The 25,225-nt window shown below is 39.2% G+C and overlaps 1 protein-coding gene across 4 annotated transcripts in view; it reads left to right on the top strand.

Annotated features, from left to right (window-relative positions):
* The window catches only part of tfcp2 (transcription factor CP2), a 142,998-nt gene that overhangs the window by 104,674 nt on the left and 13,099 nt on the right, over positions 1-25,225 (top strand). For 2 of the 4 annotated variants that reach the window (XM_063037667.1, XM_063037666.1), the window contains one exon: positions 14,641-14,783. The exons of 1 other annotated variant lie outside the window; for it this stretch is intronic. In XM_063037667.1, the coding sequence (XP_062893737.1) occupies positions 14,641-14,783 (143 nt within the window). Of the gene's footprint in view, positions 1-179; positions 1,660-14,640; positions 14,784-25,225 lie in introns of those variants that run through there. One more of the 4 variants, XM_063037665.1, reaches the window with a different exon arrangement.

The raw sequence follows: 25,225 nt of genomic DNA, 5'->3' as shown, positions 1-25,225 counted from the left end.
TTTTGTTGGGTACTGCCTGCGATCATCCTCAATTGGGGAGGTAGATCTAGGCTTCGGGAGTTAATTGGGTTTTTTTGTTTGTGTAAAGGGGTGGGGGGAGTGTTTTGGGGGATTACCATGGCAGTTTATTCTTTTATGTGTTACGGATTGATCAGACTTTCTTTTCACTGTGCGTTACTGTGTGCAACTTATACCCTCGCACTGTTTTGGATTGTAGGCCCTGTGTGTCTTTTGATATGGTTAACATGAGTGCAGCTGATGGAGGCCACCCTGTGAGGTTTATTTCTTGGAATGTAAAGGGGCTTAATGGTCCGGTTAAAAGAGCTAAAGTTTTCTCACATCTGAAACAATTAAAAGCTGATATACTATTTCTACAAGAGACACATTTAAGAGTGGAGGACCATAATAGACTTCGTAAAGCATGGATTAGTCAGGTTTTTCATTCCAGATTTAATAGTAGGTCCAGGGGGGTGGCAATATTAATCACCAAAAGAATGCAGTTCACACCATCTGATGTAATCAGTGACCCTAATGGTCGCTTTATTATAGTCTCTGGCTCTCTCTTTCAGATACCTGTTATTTTGGTAAATGTTTATGCTCCTAATTGGGACGATGTCCAATTTGCAAATAGGGTTTTGTCATTAATACCTAACCTGAATACACATAAGCTAATCTTTTCCGGAGATTTGAACTGTGCTATTGACCCACTGCTTGATAGGTCTTGCCCTAGGGGAACATTTGCTGGTATGGCAAAGGCCTTCTCGATGTTTATGCAACAAAATGGTTATATGGATCCTTGGAGATTTTTGAATCCATCAGTTAGGCAATTCTCTTTCTTCTCTCATGTTCACCACTCCTATTCCAGGCTAGACTATTTCTTTATAGATAATTCCTTGATACCTATGATTAGACAAATTGAATACACTGCTATAGTTATATCTGATCACTCGCCCGTGAAACTGGACCTATGTTTTCCTTTAAACGTTAGAGAACGGCCTCTGTGGAGACTTAACCCCCTTTTGCTTTCTAATGAGAAATTTTGTAGTTATATATCGGCTAACATTGACACCTTCTTCGAGACTAACAAAACTGAGTCGGTATCGTACTCTTTACTTTGGGAAACTTTAGAAGCTTACTTGAGGGGTCAAATAATATCTTATACTTCACATGCCAATAAAGAGCGTAGGAAGGAAATGCAAGTGTTATTGAAATCTATTTGGGACCTGGATAGAAAATACTCTGAGGCACCCACTGCAGAATTATATAAAAGCCGGGTTGATTTGCAAGCGAAGTTTAATCTCCTATCTACAAACCTATCAGAACAATTAATTCTTAAGACACGTGGCCTCTATTATGAATATGGTGACAAGGCGAGCCGGCTTATGGCTCATCAGTTGAAACGTCAAGCTGCATCACGACTTATTCCTCAGGTAAGAGACATGCACCAGAACTTGACAAGCAATCCAAAAGAGATTAATAACATCTTTGCAACTTTTTATTCCTCTCTGTATGCCTCAGAGTTCCCCTCAGATAAAACAAATATGGAACGTTTTTTAGATAATTTGGAAATACCAACTCTTGAACCAGAGGAAGTGGAGAACCTAGATCGGGCTCTTGGGCAGGAAGAGATTAATAATGCCATTATGGCTATGCAGAATGGTAAGTCCCCAGGTCCTGATGGTTATCCAATAGAATTTTATAAGAAATTTAAGGATAAGCTCATACCGGTCCTTCTAGAAGTGTTTCAGGAATCTTTGGAGAATGGCTCCTTACCCCCTTCTCTTTCACAGGCAGCTATTTCACTACTTCTTAAAAAGGGCAAGGACCCGACCCAATGTGGATCATATCGCCCCATTTCACTTTTGAATGTAGATGTGAAAATTTTGGCTAAAGTGCTTGCATGTCGTTTAGAACATCCCCTTCCCAAGATAATTTCAGATGATCAAACAGGTTTTATTAAAAATCGCTATTCTTTTTTTAATATCCGTCGACTGGCTGATGTGGTTTATTCACTGAGTGATTCTCCAAGTCCAGAGGTTGTTATCGCCTTGGACGTGGAGAAGGCATTTGATAGAGTGGAATGGGTATATTTATTTAGTGTTTTGGAGAAATTTGGATTTGGCAGAATATTTATAGCTTGGGTTAAGCTATTATACCACTCGCCTTCAGCGTGTATACAGACAAATTATTTTCGATCTGGCTATTTCCCATTAAAACGTGGCACTCGCCAAGGCTGCCCACTGTCCCCTCTTCTTTTTGCAATTGCAATTGAGCCTCTTTCTATTGCAATTAAGTCAACTACATTATTTCAAGGTGTTATAAGAGGGGACATGGAACACCGTGTTTCCCTATATGCTGATGACCTCTTACTTTATGTTAGCGACCCTATAGGTAGTAGTCCTGCTATTGTGTCATTATTAGGTCAATTTGGAGCCTTCTCTGGCTATAAACTGAACTTTCAAAAAAGCAAATGCTTTCCCATTAATAACTTGGCCCTACAGATCCGACAGGAATCCTTGCCCTTTCCTTTATCTCAAGATGGTTTTGTATACCTAGGAATACATATTACTCGCTCTTTTACATCTCTGTTTGAAGCTAACTACAGGCCTCAGGTTAGCCAAATGAAGGCTGATTTCGAGAGATGGCGCAGTTTACCCCTTACTATAGCTGGGAGAATTCAGTCAGTGAAAATGACTATACTTCCTAGATTTCTCTATTTGTTTCAGTGTTTGCCAGTTTTCTTATCTAAGTTATTTTTTAAATCAGTTGATCAAGCTATAACCTCCTTTATTTGGGAAAATAAGGTCCCAAGGGTTAATAAGCGCATTCTTCAAAGAGGTCGTGACATAGGTGGAATGGGTCTTCCCAACTTTATTCATTATTACTGGGCATCGAACATTCAAAAAGTATTATTTTGGCTTCACCGGCCAGATATAATCTGGTGCCTGCTTGAGTCACGATCTTGCCACTCCTCGTCTCTCCCAGCTTTGGTGTATTCTTCCTTACCATTGAAATCCTCTCAATTCACATCTAACCCGGTCGTGCTCTCTACCCTCAAAATTTTTAATCAATTTCGCTGCCACTATAAGTTCCTATCAGCTTCAGTTTTGGGCCCCATTCATAAAAACCATTTATTTCCTCCCTCCACATTCGATTCAGCTTTTAGACAATGGGGTTTGAATGGTCTTATGCGCATTAAGGATTTGTATACTGATAACATATTTGATAGTTTTGATAACCTGCGCGGTAAGTATGGCCTTCCGCATAATCATTTTTTTAAATACCTGCAGATTCGCCACTTTGTCAAGGAAAAATTTCCCTCTTTTCCTGTTCTACCACCTGCTATGTTATGGGAAAAATTCACTCTTAGCTTTAACAATAAGGGGCTGATTTCTGAACTATACTCTCAGCTGATGTCTTTGGGAGTTCAAGATCTAAACAAAACTAAGAGTAGGTGGGAGGACGACCTCGGTATGGACCTTGCGGAAGAATATTGGGCAAAAGTATTGAATAGGGTTCATTTCTCATCATCATGTGCTAGACTGGGGCTCATACAATTCAAAGTTTTACACAGGGTACATTTAAGTAAAGCCAGACTGGCAGACATATACCCTGGGACAGACGCTGGCTGTGACAGGTGTTCCTTCTCTCCGGCTGGTTTAATACATGCATTTTGGTCATGCCCTCGGCTTGATGACTATTGGGCACTGGTTTTTAAAATTATCAGTGAGGTTTTGGGGGTGACACTGAGACCTTGCCCACTTATAGCTGTATTTGGTGTGGCAGATGATGATTTGGGTTTAAATGCAAGCCAGTCGGATATCATTGCATTTACATCGCTATTGGCCCGTAGGAGAATTTTGCTGGTTTGGAAATCTGCCACTCCCCCAACTGCTGCTGCTTGGTTAGAAGATGTAATGTTTTTTCTGAAATTAGAAAAGATTAAATTCACTTTGAGGGGGTCTGTGAAAAAGTTCTATTCAAAATGGGGACCTTTCTTATCATATTTTGGGAGTCTTAAGGAATTACCTACTAGTTGAGGGCATTTGATTGTACTTAGGAAGTTGCCTCCCATTTAACACACTTATAATTTACCTCACAGGGTGGTTGATGAATTGTAAATATGAGTGTATTTTGGATCATCTGACATGTTGCAGATGTGTATGAGCTGTCGTATTGAAGTAGTGTGGGGGTACGGTTGTGAAATGTCCATACTTGTATTTGTGAATTGTTGTGTTGTAGATATATTAGCTGCCATGATATGTTCAGGGAGGGTGGGTGGGGGGGAGGTTTGTTTTGGGGGTACGATACTAAAGCAAAATGGAGGAAAATGTAATCCATTATATATTGTGTCATTCCTTCAATAAAAATAAATATATTTTAAAAAAAAGACAGACCAGCGCCATTTTTAAGTTTAACATTAAATCCCTGAACATTAAATTGGTTATAAGACGCTATAATAAAGCAGCAAAAACTAACATCAAACCAGATATTAGGTTAAAGAAACAAATCCCATTATCTTCTTTTCTCAGTCAAATGTCCGAGTAACCATTTAAACAGTCATACTTGTTCCATAAATCTTCTTTCCAAAAGAAAACCAGTAATATGCAGTAATGAACAAATCTCCTTATCTTGTTAGTCTCTCAGTGGAATATCCAAGTAACCTTCATAAATTTTCTTTCTGAAATGCGAATAATATGCAAACAACCTTTCAGATAGTTCATTCAATAGCGGCGGCAGGTATAGTTTGAACGAAGTCCAATGTGGCTTTTGGATCAAAAAATGTACGAGGAGGAGAATTAGGAGGAAAAACTTTAATTCTTGTCGGGGAACGCAAAGAAGGAAACAATTTCTTATCATATGCCTGTTTCATTACCAGAGCAAATCTTGACCTTTGTTCCATTGCCTCCTTCAGATAATCTTCGTAAAAACAGAGCTCGGATTCCTTAAATCTAATAACTCTCTGTTTTCTTGCCTGTCGCATTATTTGATCTTTAATTTTAAAGTGATGAAAACAAACCAAAACAGATCTTGGCTTATTTGGATCTTTAAATTTCGAAGTAAAAGCTCTGTGTGCTCTTTCTATAGCAGGGGGCTGTGATACTATGGTAGGAAATAAAGTATGAAAAAGCTTACCAAAGTAATCAGTTAACTCTCCATCTTCAGCTCCTTCTTGCAGCCCAACAATTCGTATGTTCCTTCGGCGAGACCTAGTTTCCAGGTCTATAATCTTATTTTGATATCTTTCCAAACGGTTTGTAGCTTCAAACAATTTTTGCTTAGTTATCTTCAATTCCTCTTCGTGTGTAATAACTTGAGTTTCCAAATCTTTAAGTTTTCCCAGAAGTGACTTCATTTCATTACTATTCTTTTCCAGTTGGTCTTTAATTGATCCATTCTGATCTTTAATTGCATTCAGTGTCTGAACGATATCTTCAGCCCATGGTGGCATTTCATCAGATCTTTCCTTTTGCATCTTTCTTTTCCCATTACCTTTGTCACTAGGTTCAGACAAGTTCTTCCCACTCTTTGTAGACATAGACATATTGTTCCCCCTCAAAAATCAGCAAATAAAAATTTTTAATTCCAAGTTTAAACTAGGGGGAGAGAAACAAAACTAAGAGCAGCACAAGATTGCTGCTACTCCATTTGCAGACAGGCGCAGTCTCCTGTAATTTCCTTCATTCCACTGAAATACTGTACCGACACATTTAAATTTTGTTTCACCTTCTCAGGTTTCAAAGTGAACTCGATCATATTGTGATCACTGTTCCCTAAGGGTTCCTTAACCTCAAGCTCTCTTATCGCCTCCGGTTCATTGCACAGCACTCAATCCAGCACAACCGATCCCCTAGTGGGCTCAACAACCAACTGTTCTAAAAAGCCATCCCTTAGACATTTTACAAATTCTCTCTCTTGAGATCCAGTACTGGTCTGGTTTTCCCAATCCACTTTCATGTTAAAATCCCTAATGATTGTCATGACATTGCCCTTCTGACACGCCTTTTCTACCTCCTGCTGTAATTTGTAATCCACATCTTGGCTGCTGTCTGGAGGCCTGTATGCAACTGCCATTAGAGTCCTTTTACCCTTGTCATTTTTTAACTCAACCCATGGAGACTCTACACCTTGCGGTGCTATGTCATCCCTTTCTAATGATTTAATATTAATTACTATACACGGAACCACACCACCCCCTCTGCCTACTGACCTATCTTTCCGACACACCGTATATCCTTGGACGTTCAGCTCCCAATGGCAGCCATGCTTTAGCCAAGTTTCAGAGATAGCCATAACGTCATACTTGCCAATCTGTAGCTGATTTTCAAGATCGTCTATTTTATTTCTATGCTGCATGCATTCAAATATAACACTTTCAGTCCAGTATTTGTTGCTTACTGTTTTAATTGCACCATCCCTCTATTGCCCTGTGAATCATCCCACTAGCTGTGATTATGACTTATCTCCTGCCTGCCCTTTCTATCATCTCTGTTGCATGCTATCTTTGATTTATTTCTGTTTCCCCCTTCCTCAGCCCTATCATTATGGTTCCCATTCCCCTGCCAAATTAGTTTAAACCCACCCTAACAGCTCTATTAAACCTGTCTGCTAGTATATTGGACCCCTTTTTGTACAGGTCATACCTACCCCAGAAGAGGCCCCAATGATCCAGGAACCCGAAGCACTGCCCCCTACACCAGTCTCTCAGCCACACGTTAATATGCTTGATCATGCTATTCTTGTGCTTGTTAGCACGTGGCACAGGCAGCAATCCTGAGATTACTACCCTGGAGGTCCTTCCTACCCAACTCCCTGAATTCTCTCTTCAGGACCTCCTCCCTTTTTCTGCCTATATCATTGGTATGAACATGTACCAAGACTTCTGGCTGTTCACCGTCTCCCTTCAGAATACTCTGCACCCATTTGGAGACATCTCTCTATCAGGCTGACAGAGCCTCCTGCCTGTTCCCCTCAGTATGGAATCTCTTATGACTACTGCATTCCTCATCTTCTTCTCTCCCTACTGCACCACGGAACCAGATTCACTGCCAGAGCCCGATCGCTATGGTCATCCTCTGTCAGGTCATCCCCCCCTCAACAGCATCCAAACCGAGATAGCGATTATTGAGGGGGATGGCCACAGGGGTCCTCTCTACTATCTGAGCTCTTCCCTTCCCTTCCCTGACAGTCACCCACTTATCTAACTCCTGCAGCCTCGGGATGACTAAATCCTTGCAGCTCCTATCTATCTCCTGCTCACTTTCCTTAATAAGCTGTAGGTCATCAAACCGCAGCTCCAGATCCCTAATACACTGTCTTAGGAGCTGCATCTCTGTGCACCTGGTGCAGATGCGGCCATCTGGGAGACTGGAAGATTCTCAGGATTCCCACATCTGACACTCAGAGCAAAGCACTCTATTCTTCAAAAAATGCAAGGAAAAAGCGAAGTCCACTTACCCACTTACCTTGCTGAAGCCCGAATGAGCCAAAGCCCTACCACCCTGACTCAGACAGCTCCGTCGATGACCACTTTGCTAGGCAGTGTCTTCCTTTTATGCCTGAACCTTCCGTGTTCTCCAACATAACTTCAATCACAGGTGTACCCTGATAATTGAACATTAACATAACCCTTAGTTGTGGTGAAGATTTGTTTTAATTTAATTTGACAGCTATGTAAAGGTTTCCTTTGCTACTGCAAAAGGGCTGGGAACATGTCTGGCAGCCAATCAGAAAAGGCTTCCTTTATTCCCACTCTTAGCCTCCTGCCAATCAGCCACTGCTCTATCCATGGAGTATCTTTCCTGTAGTACCATGGGCCCTCTTCTTGCTAAGCAGCCTCGTGTGCGGCACCTTGTCAAAGGCCTTCTGAAAATCTAAGTACACAACATCCAGCAATTTTTCTTTGTCCAGCCTGCTTGTTATTTCCTCAAGGAATTTCAGTCGATTTGTCAGGTAAGATTTTCCCTTAAGGAACCATGCTGACTTTGGTCTCCAGATACCCCAAAACTTCAACCTTAACAATCAACTCCAACCACTGAGATCAGGCTGGATGGCCTGTAATTTCCTTTCTTCTGCCTCCCTCCCTTCTTGAAGAGCGGAGTAACATTTGCAATTATCCAGTCCTCTGGAACCATGTCAGATTTTGTGATTCTTAAAAAATCATTATAGGAACATCAGTCGGCTATATCTGATCTTCAAAAATCCACGCAACAAAATGAACTTAAGATGGAGAAAATTGAAGAAACAATTAATGTAATGAAGAAGAAACTTGACTTTCTGACCTTTAAAAACTCTGACTTAGAATCCAGAATGCGACGGGAGAATCTTCGAATGATTGGGGTGCGTGAAGCTGTTGAATCTGATAACCCTATGAAGTATTTTTCTCAACTTTTAAAAGATGCATTTCCTACTGTATTTCCTGACCAACCACCGTTATTGGATCGCGTTCACAGAGTTCCATCATACTCGTCTAAGTCAGATAAACCTCGACATGTCATCTTACGCTTTCATTACTTTCAAAACAAGGAGAAACTGTTTCGTTTTGTTCGATCTAAAGGTTACATTCATTTTTTGGATCTTAAGTTCCGATTGGTGGAGGATTTCAGTAAACCAATTCGGGATCAACGGGTTCATTACAGATCTGTGATGTCGGAACTCTACAAGATGGATTTAAAACCAGCGCTGCTTTATCCTGCACGTCTAAGGATTCGTACGTTGGATGGAGCCCTCCATTTTTTTGAATCTCCATCGGATGCCCAGAGTTATCTGGATCAATTTTCACCTTCAACATCTTAATCGTAATTTTTAACTATCTCCATTTGATCGGAGGTTGTGAATTTTTCAGTCTTAATTTTTTTTTGCCTTATATGGGCAGAAAAGTTTATTTTTGATTAATTAATATGGTTGCTAAACTTTCTTTCTATCTGCGTCATTCCTTTCTTTTTCCCAGGGGATTCTGGGTGGTTATTCCCTCACCGTCATTCTACGTATTTCCTTTGAGGCCTTAAATTTTGTAGTTTTTAAATCTACTTCTTTTTGTAGGTTTTCATAACTAGTTTCTGTTAATAATTTCATTTCTTTTTTTGTTTACTCATAGGGTCTGGGGTTTGTTGCGGTTTTTAAAAATATTTTTTGGCTTTTTCTCCGTTATATTAAGTGTTTGTTTTAATTGATTTACCTTTTTTTATTCTCTTACTGTTTTATAACTAGCTGATCTTTTTTATATTTACACTTTTTTTAGGGAGCGTATACCGGAAGTCATGGGGGTAGTTTTAGTGCTTGCTTCTTTCTGGCTGGTCTGTGTTAGATTTAGCCTTGGGGTCATGGGGTGGGGGGTGGTGAGAAGGGCTTCACGTTTTAGTTTCTTTCTTCTTGGGCTATGTACACTATTGAAGTATTGGTTGCATTCTCCTTCCCGGTATCTCTTATTTGTTCTGTTCCCTTTCCGGGTTCATGGGTCGAGCCTATCGTCAATCCTCCTTGTTGCGGGTTGACTTTAGGGTTTATGGAGTCTATTATTAATTTTGTCTCCTGGAATACTAATGGTCTTAATCATCCTATTAAAAGGAAAAAAGTTTTTAAAGTGTTCCGGAGACTTAAAGCACAAATTTTATTTTTACAAGAGACCCATGTGCGGAGGGGGGACAGACTACGTTTTTTTAATTCTGGAAGGGACAACAGTTTCATTCGAACTCCAACGCTAAGATTCGAGGCGTCTCTATTTTTATAGACTCCTCAGTTACTTTTATACAACATGATATTATTTCTGATCCGAATGGTAGATTTCTACTGGTTAGTGGTCTACTATTTAATAAAAAGGTAGTTTTGGTTAATGTTTATGCTCCTAATATGGACTGTCCGGAATTTTATAAATCATTATTCAATCAGTTCCCGAATTTGAATGAGTTTTCATTGATCTGAGGCGGAGATCTTAATACCTGTTTATCTCTAGCTTTGGACCGTTCGGCTCCTCTGCGGACCTTACCTAATAAATCTGCAACTTTGATTAATTCATTCCTCTCTGATTCTGGGTCGACGGACATTTGGCGTTTTTTGCATCCTCAGGAAAAAGATTTTTTCTTTTTTTTCCACATGTTCACCATTCCTATTCAGGAATTGATTATTTCTTTATTGACTCTCGTCTTATTTCTTCAGTGATTAAATGTGATTATGACTCTATAACCATTTCGGATCATGCTCCACTTAAGGTTTCTATTAAAATTCAGGCCAATACACAAAATAATAGACAATGGTGTTTTAATTCGCTGCTGCTTCAGGACTCGGACTTTGTTAACTTTATGAATGAACAGATTGATCTTTTTTTTACAACCAACTATACAGAGGATATTTCTGTGAACATTCTTTGGGATACTTTTAAAGCTTATATTCGTGGTCAGATTATCTCGTATTCTGCTGCTTTGAGGAAGAAGCTGAAGCAGGAGGAGTTGGTAATTGTGGACAAGATTAAGGAAATTGATAAGAAATATGTTACAGCTCCCTCTGAGGAGTTATATAAACAAAGAACTGAACTTAAAATGGAACACAGTTTATTACTTTCGTCCTCGATTGTAAACCAATTAAAGAAAACAAGAAGTGAATTTTATGTACACAGTGACAAAATTGGCAAACTGCTGGCTAACCAATTGAAGTCTAATTATGCTAAATCTCAAATTAATCAGATTTATAATCAAAATGACCGACTGATACTTGATCATGCGGGGATTAATCAAACCTTCTGTGATTTTTATTCTTCCTTATATCAATCAGAGTCTCCTCGAGACTCTAAATATATGAATGATTTTTTAGATAACCTAGACTTCCTTGAGATTTCACAGGATATGTCTTCTATGTTAGATACTCCCATTACCACTGATGAGATTAAGAATGTTATTTCCTCTCTGAATTTGGGGAAAGCTCCTGGCCCTGATGGGTTTACCGTAGAATTTTATAAATGTTTTGCACCTTCATTAATCCCTTGGTTCTGTAGGGTTTTCGAGGCTTCATTAAAACTTGGTAAACTTCCCGAATCTTTCAATAGAGCGTCAATCTCTCTAATATTAAAGAAGGATAAAGATCCTGCTCAATGTGCATCTTATAGACCAATATCTTTATTAAATGTTGATTCTAAAGTTTTTTCTAAGTTATTAGCAAACAGATTAGAAAAAGTACTTCCTTTTATTATTTCGGAAGACCAAACGGGTTTTATTAAAGGTCGTTACTCTTTTTATAACATTCGCACACTGTTAAATATTGTTTATACCCCCTCACAAAATGTTCCTGAGTGTGTTATCTCTTTAGATGCTGAGAAAGCTTTTGATAGAGTAGAATGGCCTTACTTATTTAAGGTGCTTGAAATGTTTAATTTTAGCTCGAAATTTATATCCTGGATCAAACTGTTATATCATTCTCCTGTGGCCTCAGTCCGTACTAACTCTCTAAGCTCACCTTTTTTCCCTCTATTTCGAGGCACTCGACAAGGTTGTCCTCTTAGTCCTTTATTATTTGATATTGCATTAGAACCTCTTGCAATTGCCATTCGAGAATCTCCAAATATTACTGGGATAACTCGGGGCTTAAAGCCCCATAAAATATCACTCTATGCTGATGACTTACTTTTATATATTTCTAATCCTCAAAAAATCCATCCCTGCTGTTTTAGAGTTATTAGCACAATTTAGTCTCTTTTCAGGTTATAAATTAAATCTTAGTAAGAGTGAACTTTTCCCGATTAATAAACAACTTCCCTTATATCATAACTTTCCATTTAAATTGATTAATAATTATTTTTCATATCTTGGGATTAAAATTACTTGTAAATACAAAGATTTATTTAAGATTAACTTTTCACCCTTAATTGATCATATTACTCAACTTTCATCTAAATGGTTTCCTTTATATTTAACTTTGATTGGTCGTATTAATGCAGTTAAGATTTTTTTTGCCAAAATTTCTATATATATTTCAGGCATTACCAATCTTTGTTCCAAAATCTTTTTTTGATAAAGTTGACTCAAAAATTTCTTCATTTATTTGGCAAAATAAAAACCCGAGACTGGGTAAAATACATTTACAGAAAGCTAAGAGAGATGGAGGTTTAGCATTACCCAACTTTAGATTTTATTATTGGGCAATTAATATTCGACATATGAAATTTTGGTTACTTGACCAGGATATACTATCCATTCCTAAATGGGTAGCATTGGAATTACAATCTGTTCAGGGCTATACACTTGGCTCTATTTTAGGTTCCTCTCTTCCTTTTGATTTGAAACGCCTCAAACAGGTATCTAACCCGATAGTTAAATATACTTTACGTATTTGGTTTCAATTCAGAAAATTTTTTGATCTTAACAAATTTGGGCTAGTGATTCCTATTTTAGGTAACATATTTTTTCCTCCCTCTTTTACGGATCGTGCTTTTCAAATTTGGAAGACTAAGGGTATTTCACAGTTTTTGGATTTATTTTTAGATGGTTCCCTTATGTCTTTTGAACAATTATCTAATAAATATAATTTATCAAGAATACATTTTTTTAGATATCTACAAGTTAGAAATTTCCTAAGTACTATACTTTCTTCTTTTCCAATGCTTCCTCCTACATACATTTTAGATACTATAATTAACCTTAATCCATGTCAGAAAGGTGCATCGGCTATGATTTATAATATTATTATGAAACTTAGGAAAGCTCCATTTGATAAGATTAGGGTAGATTGGGAGCAGGAATTGGGGTCTATCATTTCCGTGGATGACTGGGGGCAGATTTTACAATTAGTCAATACTTCCTCTATTTGTGCTAAACATTCCCTTATTCAATTTAAAGTTGTTCATAGAGCACATATGTCCAAAGATAAATTAGCTCGTTTTTATTCTCGTATTAATCCTTTTTGTGATAGATGTCCGGGGCAGATAGCCTCTTTAACTCATATGTTTTGGTCTTGTCCTACTCTGGAAACTTTTTGGAGAGACATTTTTAATATTATCTCCAAGGTATTGAATATAGATATCTCTCCTCACCCTATTACTGCTATCTTTGGACTACCTAAAATTTCCAGTAATCTTTCCCCTTCAGCCCGTAGAATGATTGCATTTCTTACTTTAATGGCGAAAAGATGTATCTTACAACATTGGAAAGAGCTTAATGCTCCAAGTACCTTTTTTTGGTTTTCTCAGACGATATTATGCTTGAATTTGGAGAAAATTAGAAGCAATCTTTATGATTCCTCACTTAAATTTGAATAGACCTGGAGATCTTTTATTCAATATTTTCATTTAATGTAATTTTTTTTTCTCCTCTTTTTTTTGCTCCATATTTATATACCCTTCTTGTTTTTTTTTTACTGTTTTTAATGGAGGTCGGGATTGAGGACGTGATTTTAAGTTTTTTAACTCTGCTTGGTTCCAAGTTAGCCCATTGCTTTGCTTTGCTTTTAGTTAGTTGCACGGTGGGTTTTTTTTTGGGTTTTTTTTTCTTTTTCTCTATTGATATATATATTAATATATAAAAAAATTAGTACACTATTATGTTACCTTAGTATGTTATGTTTAAATTACATTGTTTGTATCATTTTTTTTTGTATTAATATCTCCTGTAATTTTATTATATTCTAACAGTGTATTAGTGCCTTTATGGCTTACCTTTTTGTATACTTATTCAATAAAAAGATTTAAAAAGAAAGAAAAAATCATTATTAATGTCTCCACAATCTCTTAAGCTACCTCATTCAGAACCCTGGGATGTAGTCCATCTGGTTCAGGTGACTTATGGACTTTCAGACTTTTCAGCTTCCCAAGCATCTTCTCCCTAGTAACTCCCAACTTCACTCATTTCTGCCTCCTAACACTCTCAGACTTCCGGCATACTGCTAGTGTCTTCTAGTGACAACTGATGCAAAATACTTATTCAGTTCATTCACCTTTTCCTTGTTCCCCATTATTACCTTCCCAGTGTCATTTTTCAGTGGTCTGATATCTACCCTTGGTCTCTCTTTTACTCTTTATATATCTGAAAATAACTTTTGGTATCCTCTTTGATATTATTGGCTCGCTTACCTTCAAATTTCATCTTTTCCCTTCTTATGATTTTTTAGTTGCCTTCTGGTGGTTTTTAAAAACTTCCCAATCCTCTAATTTTCCACTATTTTTACTCTATTTATATGCCCTTTCTTTTATTTTTATGTTGGCTTTGACCTCCCTTGTCAGCCATGGTTATGTCATCCTGCCTTAAGAATACTACTACTTTTTGGGGGGATTTAGTATCAAATTATTTCTTTTTTAGTCTTCTTCTCATCTCAGCTGCTTTTATTGTTTTCTCTAGTCTCTGTACTCTGAAATCTCGCAACTAGCAAGTATGGGTTAATACCAAGGGCATTTGAAACACTAAAGGATAAAATCACTGGTTCCATACTCCTTGCACTGGGGGACCTTTGGAGTCTGGATCAAACATGCAAGACTGCACTCCTTATTTTTAGCTCTGCATTCTGATGGTTGGTGTCTTCCATCCCACAATTTTATGATGTTCTTCCTATTTGTTGAATGTAAATGGGAAGTGATAAAAATTAAACCTTAGTATAGGCTCATCTAATGTGGAAAAGTCTTTATAAACTGCAACATTTGATTTGTACTTTTCTGTATTTCAGTGTACCATGCAATTTATTTGGAAGAATTAACAGCGATTGAAATGACAGAGAAGATAGCTCAACTTTTCAATATTTCTCCTCGTCAAATCCACCAGATCTATAAACAGGGCCCCACGGGTATTCATGTGCTTGTGAGTGATGAGGTAAATAACGATGGAATTTTGATCAGTGTTGAGGGATTGGGAGGGGGGTGTTACTTGGTAACAAACCACCATGGTTTAGATGAGTCAAATGGTCTCCTTCTATGCTATGATAATTTTGTGAAATGATAGCTACATGGTGGTTATTTTTCAAATACCATAGAAGTACAATTTAGCTATATTTTGATTGCAAAGTGACACACACAGAGCATAAATGTAATGTTCTAACATTGAGAAGTTGAGGAAAGCCACAGTAAGAATTGCTATATTTGAACACAATTCATGGCCATGTAATAGTTGGATACAGCACAAGATGTTTCTTAGTGTTCCACAACTTTCAAGGGACAAATAAACAACAAGGTATTAAAATTTTCTGGTCAACTGAGAGCAATAAAACTGCATATAAAGTATTATGTAAAAGTGCAAGTTTGTATGTAGTGCCATCATGGTCTCTATAAGTCATGGAAGGGCTATTCATTGAAGATACTAGTTGAGATTCCCTCGAATCTGCCATTGCTTGAATCATTATGGTGGGCTGCAATTAGTGTGAGAAGTTGTTCCTTAATGACAGAGCACAAGGCTTAAAAAGAGCTTATTTGCTTTCGGGACTTTTTGGCGGGCTACAATCAGCACAAGAGGTCTTTTGCTAGTGAAAGACCAATGAAAGTGACTTTGGGTGCTTTTGGGGCTTCTTGGTGCACTACAATCAGCACAACAGACCATTCAGTGGTTACACAGTGCGAGGTTTAAAAAGGCCTTGGGTGTTTTTTGAACTTTTCGGCAGATTGCAGTCATAACAATCTATTAGCCACTTGGCAGGGGCTAATAAAAAGGAGCGAGGTGTAAGTAGTGCAGTCATTGTGAGAGTGGACAGAGTTAAAGTGTTGAGGATTTGGCTCAGTAGGCTTAGGCAAGCACAGACGACGGTTCTGAGAAGTAAGTTTATAATAATTTTTTTTTTCTCTGTTCGTACTATCATATACCCCTAGGGTTAATGTTTTCTGTGGACTACCACTTTAAAACGCTGAGAGAATGAGACTTTTGGACACTGTTGGATTTCTACTGACTACAAAATTATTTGGTTACTATGGTGAGAGAGGTGGAGTTGTTTGATGGACAATGAATGTTCATGGTTTCTCGCAGCTTGTTTTGAATAAGTAAGGTCAGATAATCCTCTCACAGACACACATAGAGAGACACATGCTCAGAGTCGAGATGGATTTGATCAATGAAAGACACCAGTGAGTGGGGTCGCTGGTTTAAACTTTCAGTAGCCCAAAAGGGGTGAGTTGAGATCAATCCAGAGTATTGATAAACGACTCTCACAAAGTACTGCAACTAGAAGAAGTTTGCAGAGAAAGGTTTGAAACAGGAGAAACTAGTGATAAAGTGATCACTGTTTGGACTCTCTTCTAAGTAGCCCGTAAGGGTGAGTTTGATTCCATTCGAATACGAAAGTGTGATTGTCACATAGTTAATCCACGGGAGTGGGTTCTCTGGTGAGGGGAAAGCCTTTGTGAATACCACGTGTGTGCTTATCCATTGTCTGGGTGTGGTAGTTCACTGAGAAAGGCACCCCTGTGGCAAATCACTGTTGGAGTTATTTCGTATGTCGTGGAACTGGATAAGTGGCAATCATGTTGTGTGTTTGGGGTAACTATGTGGAATCTACCGGTGTGTCTATCCTTGCCTGGGTGGTGGCTCCCTTGAAGATGGTCCCCTTTGTGATAAGCTACTATTGGTGATACTTCGTGTGTGGAGTGGAACAACTTCGGAGATAAATCCTACTGCTATTGTTATTTTGTATTGCTGTTGTGGAATCTGTGGAATATCGACATAATTGCCTTCTCACAACATTCGCCTTTGGATTACAAATATCTCACATTAATTAACCTGAGGATTGAACTGAACTTCCTTACATACAATCTGTAACTCTTGCCACCTGAGCTTGAATAAGTTTGGGAACTTACACCTATACACCTATATATGCATAACACTGCTAACTTTTGATCACCTGATTAAGTTAGTATATTTAGTAGTTACTAATAAAGATAGTGGATTTTAACATCAAAAACAGACTCCAGGTGTGTTCTATTGCTGCTGATACTTTTACAGTGTTGCGTGCATGTAACCGGTACTTTCCCCAGGGTTGTGTGTACGTAACAGTACATAGCTAGTACACTGAGAATGTGTCCAGAGTTAGTGGTATGTTCCTTGTGTGAGACCTCCAGTCTTCCTGATAACTACATCTGCATGAAGTACACAGAGTTGCAACTCCTTAGAGACCGTGTCAAGGAACTGGAGCTGCAGCTGAATGACTTTCTGTTCGTATGGGAAAATGGGAGGTAATAGATAGGAGCTACAGGGAGATAGTCACCCCTAAGTTGCAGGGAGCAGGTAACATGGTGGCTGTCAGGAGTGGTAACAGGAATGGGCAACCAGTGCAGAATACCCCTGTGGCGGTTCTCCTCAATAGTACCTGTAGAGCTTTGGATATTGTTGTGGGGACGACCTACCAGAGGGAAGCCGCAGCGACCTGATCTCTGGCACTGGGTCTGTCTCTGTGGCTCAGAAATGAACTGAGGAGAAAAGGAGTGCAGTCGTGATAAGGGATTCCATAATTAGAAGAGCAGACAGCAGATTCAGTGGATGTGTAAGAGACACCTGGTTGTTATGTTGTTTCCCAGCTGCCAGGGTCAGGGACATCTCAGATCCGGTCAACAGCATACTAAGAGGGGAGGGTGAACAGCCAGAACAATGACATGGTTAGGAAAAGGGAGGAGGTTCTGAAGAGAGAATGTAGGGAGCTAGGTAGAACGCTGAAAAGCAGGACCTCCAGAGTGGTAATCTCTGGATTGCTGCTTGTGCCACACACCAGTGAAGGTAAGAATAGGGTGATTTGACAAATGAACGTGTGGCTGAAGAATTGGTGCAGGGGGGAGGGTTTCAGATTTCTGGATCATTGGGATCTCTTGTGGGGAAGGTTCAAAGGTCCAGTTTAATGTCAGAGAAATGTATACAATATACATCCTGAAGTGCTTTATCTTCACAAACATCCACAAAAACAGAGGCGTGCCCAAAGAATGAACGACAGATAAACATAAGAGCCCCAAAGTCCCCCTCAGCTCCCACCTTCCCGCACAGAAACGGCAGCAAGCAACAATCCCCCCTCTCCCCACTGGCAAAAAAAGCAAGCATCAATACCATCACCGAGCACTCGACCGTGAGCAAAGCAATAGCAAAGACACAGACTTGCAGTTACCCCAAAGACTTCGCATTACACCTGGTATACGACATACCACAGATTCTCTGTCTTCCTAATAAGGGAGAAAAAGCTGTCTCCATTTTCCCAGCGAGCGGGGAGACAAAACAAATAACTCACTGGTTTACAATGTTAAAAAGTTCGTTATGTCGCTTTTTTTCGAGCTCTGTGCCTGAAGATCACAAAACTCCAGGGTCTTCAGGCTCACAGCAGCTATCCTGACTCCCCCGACGACACACAGGTTTCTTGTCATGACACCAACCCTCGATCTGCCTGTCTCCAAAGCTCCGAGATCTTAGGCTTTCGAATTCGAGCCAGACTGTCAGGCTGAACCCTTGGCATGCCAAACAACCAGCAGTCCTGAAACCCTGAGAACGGGTCCCATTCCCACAAAGATCCAAAGTCAGCATGTAACTACAGGTCAGGGTCTTCAAAAGAACCTGTACAAAAAGGACAGGTTACACTTGAACCCGAGAGGGATTAATATCTTTGTGGGCAGGTTTGTTAGAGCTGTTGGGAAGGGTTTAAACTTATTTGGCAGGGAGATGGGAACCACAGTGATAGGACTGAGGATGGGGTAGTTGATATACAACTAAATGCAGTGTGTAGTGAGACTAAGGAAGGATAGGCAGATGTTAGGGGAACATTGCAGTCAGTGAGATAAGTTGAAGTGTAACAGGGGGCCAAAATCAAAAAGGGTGATGAATACAGGACTGAAGGGTGTTATATTTGAATGCACGCAGTGTATGGAATAAAGTAGATGATCTTGTAGTGCAGTTAGAGATTGGCAGGTATGACGTTGTGGGCATCACTGAGGCATGGCTGAAAGAAGATCAGAGTTGGGAGCTTAACGTCCAAGGATACACATTGTATCGAAAGGGCAGGCAGGTAAGCAGAGGGAGTGGGGTTGCTATATTGGTAAAAAATGAAATCAAATCCTTAGAAAGTGGTGACATAGGATCAGAAGATGTAGAATCATTGTGGATAGAGTTAAGAAAGTGCAAAGGTAAAAAGACCCTAATAAGGAGTTATACTGGTCTCTGAACAGTAGCCAGGATGTGGGCTACAAATTACAATGGGAGATTGAAATGGCATGTAAAGGGCAATGTTACAATAGTCATGGGTGATTTCAATATGCAGGTAGACTGGGAAAAATCAGGTTGGTGCTGAATCCCAAGAGAAGGGATTTGTAGAATGCCTGTGAGATGACTTTAGAGCAGTTTGTGTTTGAGCCCACTAGGGTAAAGGCAATTCTGGATTGAGTGTTGTGTATTGAACCAGATTAGATTGGGAAGTTTAAGGAATTCTCAGGAGGCTGTGATCATATGATAGAATTCACCCTGCAGTTTGAAAAGGAGAAGCCTTATTATAGTACAGTAAAGGAAATTACAGAGGCATGAAAGATCGGCTGGTCAAAGTTGATTGGAAGGGGACATTAGCGGGGATGACAGCAGAACAAAGAATTCTAAAGGGAGGCTGAGGCAACGTGGCTGACAGGGAGATCAAAGCCAACATAAAAACAAAAAAGAGGGCATATAATATAGCAAAAAATAGCAGGAAGGTAGAGGATTGGGAAGCTATAAAAAACTAACAGAAGGCAACCTGAAAGAAATAGGTATGACTTTAGTTGCAGTGATGGGCATTTGGTTACAGAGAACAAAGGGGACATTTGTGATATGGCGGGGACATGGTTGTCCAGGTAACACAAATGTTGTTGACACAGTCCACAGGAGGGCACTACCCCTCTCCTCCATTGCAGCACTCCGAGGTTTGGTGGTTTGATCTACCATCCATAACACACTCTCCTGTTTGTGGTACTCTCATGTGTGCCACTGGTGGCGATGTGACACCTGTCCTTTTACTACTTCTCACCATCCAGGGACACAAATAGTCTTTCCAGGTGAAGCAGTGATATACTTGAACTTCCAGTTTAGTGTAATGCATTTGATGCTCACAGCGGTGTCTTTGCCACATTGGAGAAACCACACATGTCTATGACTGCTTTGCAGAGCACTGTTCAGTGAACAGGGATGACCTGACATCTCCTGCACTTTCCAAAGAACCCCAGTGTGGGCTTGAGCAGCACCTCATCTTCCCCCTGGGCACGCAGCAGCCCTGTGGTGTCAATAATGAGTTCAATTTCAGATAACCAACCTTTCCTGTATGTGTCAAAACTGACCAATTCATTTTTTTTGTAATTTATTTTTTATTGAATTTCATCATCAAACAAATATTTCCATAAGATGTATTTCAGATACTGTACATATATATCATATAATCATATTTGTCACAAATCTCCATATAATATTTATCTGAGGTAGACACTTAGAAAGGAGAGGAAAGAAAGAACAATTGAAAGAAAAAAAACTATGTACAGAGTAGGGAGTGATCTTTTTTTTACAACATATTCATTGACTTGTGAGAATAAAATCAGGCCTATGAGGTGTTATGTAGTTAAACCATTTTTTCCAGTATGAATAAAATTGTTCCAACTTATGATTAACAGATGCTGTTATCTTCTCCATTTTGTAAATGTCCATTGTAATTTCCATCCATACATTTAAAGTTGGGCTCTCCTGTGATAACCATTTCATGGTAAGAGTTTTTTTTACCAGCCACCAGCAGTACATTCATTAAATATTTATCTCTTTTCAACCATTCTTGAGGTATATACCCAAAATATATGTTCTTACTCTCTAAGGGTATTTCACATTTAAAGGTGTCTTGTAGGGCATTATGTATCCCACTCCAACAGTCTTTGATAACGGGGCATTTCCAGAAAATATGATACTGGTTTGCATTTTGATTTCCACAATTTCTCCAGCAAACAGCGGAGTTACTATCATAATGGGATTTCTGAGAGGGTGTAATAAAATATCTTATAAAGTTTTTCCACCCGAACTCCCTCTATCTCTGTGAACCGGTACGCTTCCACTGATTGTCCAGTCTTCCTCAGAAATTATTATCCCTCCTTCCTTCTCCCATTTTGTTTTAATGTATGAAGTCGAATGTGTTTTAAGATTTGACAATTCCTTATACTCGCTTCAAGTTATTTTACTACTGTTGTCTGAATTATATGCTTTTCTAAACAGCTCTATCAGACATGTACTTGCCTTGGTTACATTTTTAACCGTCCTATTAACATACTGTCGCATCTGTAAATCCTGGTAAAAGTCTTGTTTTTCTAATAAGTGTTTCTCTTTGAGCATTTCAAAACTGAACAGTGTTCCTCCTTTCATTATATTGCAAATAGCTGTTATTCCTTTAGCTGTCCAGTCCTTAAATCTAGCATCCAGTTTATTCGGCGTAAAATCTGAGTCATATGCACACCATTTAAGAATTGCAATGTCTCTCTCCAGTTCATATTCTTTTATAATAGTTTTCCATATTTTAAGAGTCCATTCCACCCACGGGTTGTCAATATTATTTATGTAACTTTGTAGGTTGTTATCAGCCAAAATTGCCTGTATGGGGATGGAAAGTATCCTCTCCTTAATGTTCTTCCATTGAGTGTCATATGATGGGTTGCACCAGCATATCACGGCTCTCAACTGTGCTGCAAAATAATAATCTCTAAGAGAAGGTAGGCCCCATCCCCCCTTTTCCTTGGCTAATTGCAAAGTTTTGAGACAAACCCTAGGCCTTTTACCTTGCCATATATATCTTGATAGCATTTTGTTCCATTCATTGAATTGATTTTGGTTAATCTCTTTTGGTAGGGTCTGAAAGAGATACTAAACAACGGGGTGACCCGTTGGGGCACCCTCTGAAAGAAGGGTAGTGCAGTCTGATATGACCAGAATCAACATTAAATTTTCCTGAATGCTATTGGTATCGCTTTGCTTTGGAAAGTGGAGTAGAAAACCTCAGTTTATTAAAGAAGAATGGCGCGTAGCAAAGCAAATATAGCTGCTCATTTAATGAAGGATGCTTTTGATGGCATCATTTCTGGTTTATCTGCCACCCTTGTGTCTCTCGTTGTCATTCTGGAGACATGCAGCCTTTTCATCCCTCGTCTCTTCAGCTCTTGTGCTGTTTGTTGTTTGTCTCTGATCCTGGAGACGTGCATGCCTCTCCTCCTCTGTGTCTTCTTCTCTCACCTTTTTTTGTCCTGACTCTTTGATCCTGGAGTCATGCAGCCCTGGCCTCATCTAATTCTTGTTCTTTCTCTCTCCTTGCCGCTTCCCGACGATGTTTGGCGTCATCCCTTGACCATAATGTCCCCCTTCCCTTTCCATGCGGCATAATTAGACTGACCATTTTTTTTTATCCCAATGCTGGATAGAAGATATGAAGCAGTAACACCAAAGGATGCTGATTCATCTTGATGATGTGGTTGGCGCTCTCCTAGATGGACGTGATATAGTCACCGCTGTCCTTTGACTGCAGCAAAGGGTTTTATGGGTGTCTCGAAGTACGTCATTACAATAAGATTTAATTATCTCTTATTGATGGGTGGCAATTAGATCTGTCCCAATCCTGCACATGCTGATGGTGATTAGCAGAATGTGAGCCCTCGAAATCCCTCCCCCGCCCTTCCCCCAACCCAGTTTCACTCTGCCCCCTCCCCCAGCTGGGAGGGATTTCGAGGGCTCACATTCTGCCTATCACCTCCCTCATGGTTCCACCTCCTTCTACTACCCATTGTGTTTTCCCCTATTCCTCCTTCACCTTTCCTGCCTATCACCTCCCTGCTTCCCCTCCCCACCCCTTTATCTTTCCCCTTACTGGTTTTTCACCCGGAACCTACCAGCCTTCTCCTTCCCACCCTCTCCCTACCTTCTTTATAGGGCCTCTGCCCCTTCCCTCTTCAGTTCTGATGTAGGGTTCTGGTCCGAAACGTCGACTGTTCGTTTCCACGGATGCTGCCCGACCTGCTGAGTTCCTCCAGCGTGTTGTGAGTGTTGCTTTGACTCCAGCATCTTTTGTGCCCCCGAAATAGAGCTGCCCTGCCCTTTTGCTCCGGTAGGTGTCACTGCTGAGGCTAGCCGTGCGCGTGCGTCGGGCTGTCGTGTCCTGATTTCCATGATGGACGATTGGCTCTCGGGTGAAAACCAGCCTATTGATTTTTGGCGAATGAGCAATTTTATATGAATATATAACCCGGAACTTTGCCTACGTTCTGTAAGTTAGCGCATTTTAATTCGATTTAGCCAAAAAAATGTGCCGCGGCACCGTTTGCGCTAATTGGAGGTCACAGACAGACAGAGCGTGAGAGTTTTAGTACTATGTAGATAGTAGTCTGGGCAATATATTCATTTTAATAGATTCAATCCTTGAACTGAGACCAAGAAAAGGAATTAGGTTCCACCTTGTTATATCTTCCTTAATTTATATATTTGTGTGTATATATATATACATATATATATAGGCTGATAATTGCATTCTGATAATTTTGCCAAATCTTTTGGCATAATGATACCCAAATATTTGACGGACTTTGTTTGCCATGCCCAAGGATATCTACTTTCAATTTCTCTTGGTGGGCTATAGTTATATGAAAGTAGTTGGGTTTTATCTATGTTGATCTTGTATCCTGATAATTAGCCATATTGTTCAAAGGATTGCATCAATTTAGGTAAAGAATCTGTTGGTTGCCCTAGATAGATCAAAATGTCATCCGCGTAACAGGCTAATTTATGCTCTGTCCCTTTAATAATAATTCCCCTGATATCTTCATTTTGTCTGATGTATTGAGCTAATGGTTCCAGATATAATGCGAAGAGTAGTGGTGACCATGCATAACCCTGTCTCGTGATCCATTGATTTTAATCCTGGCAGTAGGATTGTCATATAGTGCCTGTATAGTTTTAATATTGTGTCATGTAGACCAAATCTATGTAAAACTCTATAAAGAAAATTCCAGTTATCCAAATCAAATGCCTCTTCAGCATCCACGTTTATCACTATTGCTTCAATTTCCTTTTTTTATATGATCCATAATGTGAAGTGTCCTTCATATATTGTCTTGTGTTTGGCGTTGTTGTATGAAACCTGTCTGATCATTGTGTATCAGTGTGGGTAGAAACTCTTCTAATCATTCAGCCATGATGGAGGTAAATATTCTATAATCCACATTAAAAACATATATTGGTCTAAATCACCCACATTCCATTTTATCCTTGCCTTCTTTTGGTCAAGCTGAGATTATCGCCTCCTTCGCATTTGCGCCTTTCTCAGGGCCCAGTTCAGTGTGGGGAGTAAAACAGGGATTAACTCACTTCTAAACTCTCTATACCACTCTGCCGTATATCCATCTGATCCTGGTGACTTGCTTAATTTAAGCCTGCTAATTGCAGTTTTTAGTTCAGCTTCAGTTTTATCAGCAGTCGCCTTTCTATTTTGTTCTGTGCTTAAAGTGGGTAACTCTAAAGAATTCAGGAAGGTGTCAGTTTGAGTTAAGTTTCCCCCTGGAACTTTGGAATGTAGAGTTTTGTAAAACATTTCAAAAGCTTCATGAATTTAACTTATTTTGTATCACTTTTGTTCTTGGATCCCTAATTCTATGAATTGTATTTTCTGCTATCTTTTTTTTTCAGTTTCCACGCCAGAATTTTCATAGATTTAGATCCACTTTCATAGTGTCTCTGTTTCAGAAACATTAATTTTTTTCTAATTTCTGTGTAGCCAAACTATTAAGTTCATTCCTAATTTTTTAGTTTCCTCTAGTGTATCCTGTGCCAAACTCAATTTGTGTTTTTTTCTAGTTCCTTCAGCTTATTTTGTAATTCCTCTTATTTTTTTTTCTTATATGAAGATATCGCTATAATATTCCCTCTTAAGACAGCCTTCAGAGTATCCCACAGAATGGGAGGTAAAACCTCTCCATTATCATTGAATTCTAAGTAAAGACCAATTTCTTGTTTAATTGGTTCCTTAAAATAGGGATCATTTGCATTTAGTTTCCAAATAGTATTCTTTGGTTGTAGGTCAAAATCAATAGATAAATATATAGGTGCATGGTCACTTACATCTATTGTCCCAATTCCACAGGTGATTATATTGTCTCTATCTTTTCCAAATGTTATGAAATAGTCTATTCTTGTATATATGGAATGGGGGGCAGAATAATGAGTGTAATCCCTTCTGTCGGTGAAAAGGTCCCTCCATATATCAAGTATACTAACCTCCTTAAAAAGAGTGTTAACTTTCTTCTGTAAGGACTTGGTTTCATAAGTTTTTC

This window comes from Mobula hypostoma, chromosome X1 (genome assembly GCF_963921235.1).
Source record: "Mobula hypostoma chromosome X1, sMobHyp1.1, whole genome shotgun sequence".
Taxonomy (NCBI): Eukaryota; Metazoa; Chordata; class Chondrichthyes; order Myliobatiformes; family Myliobatidae; genus Mobula; species Mobula hypostoma.
This window is presented reverse-complemented; position numbering and strand designations above follow the sequence as displayed.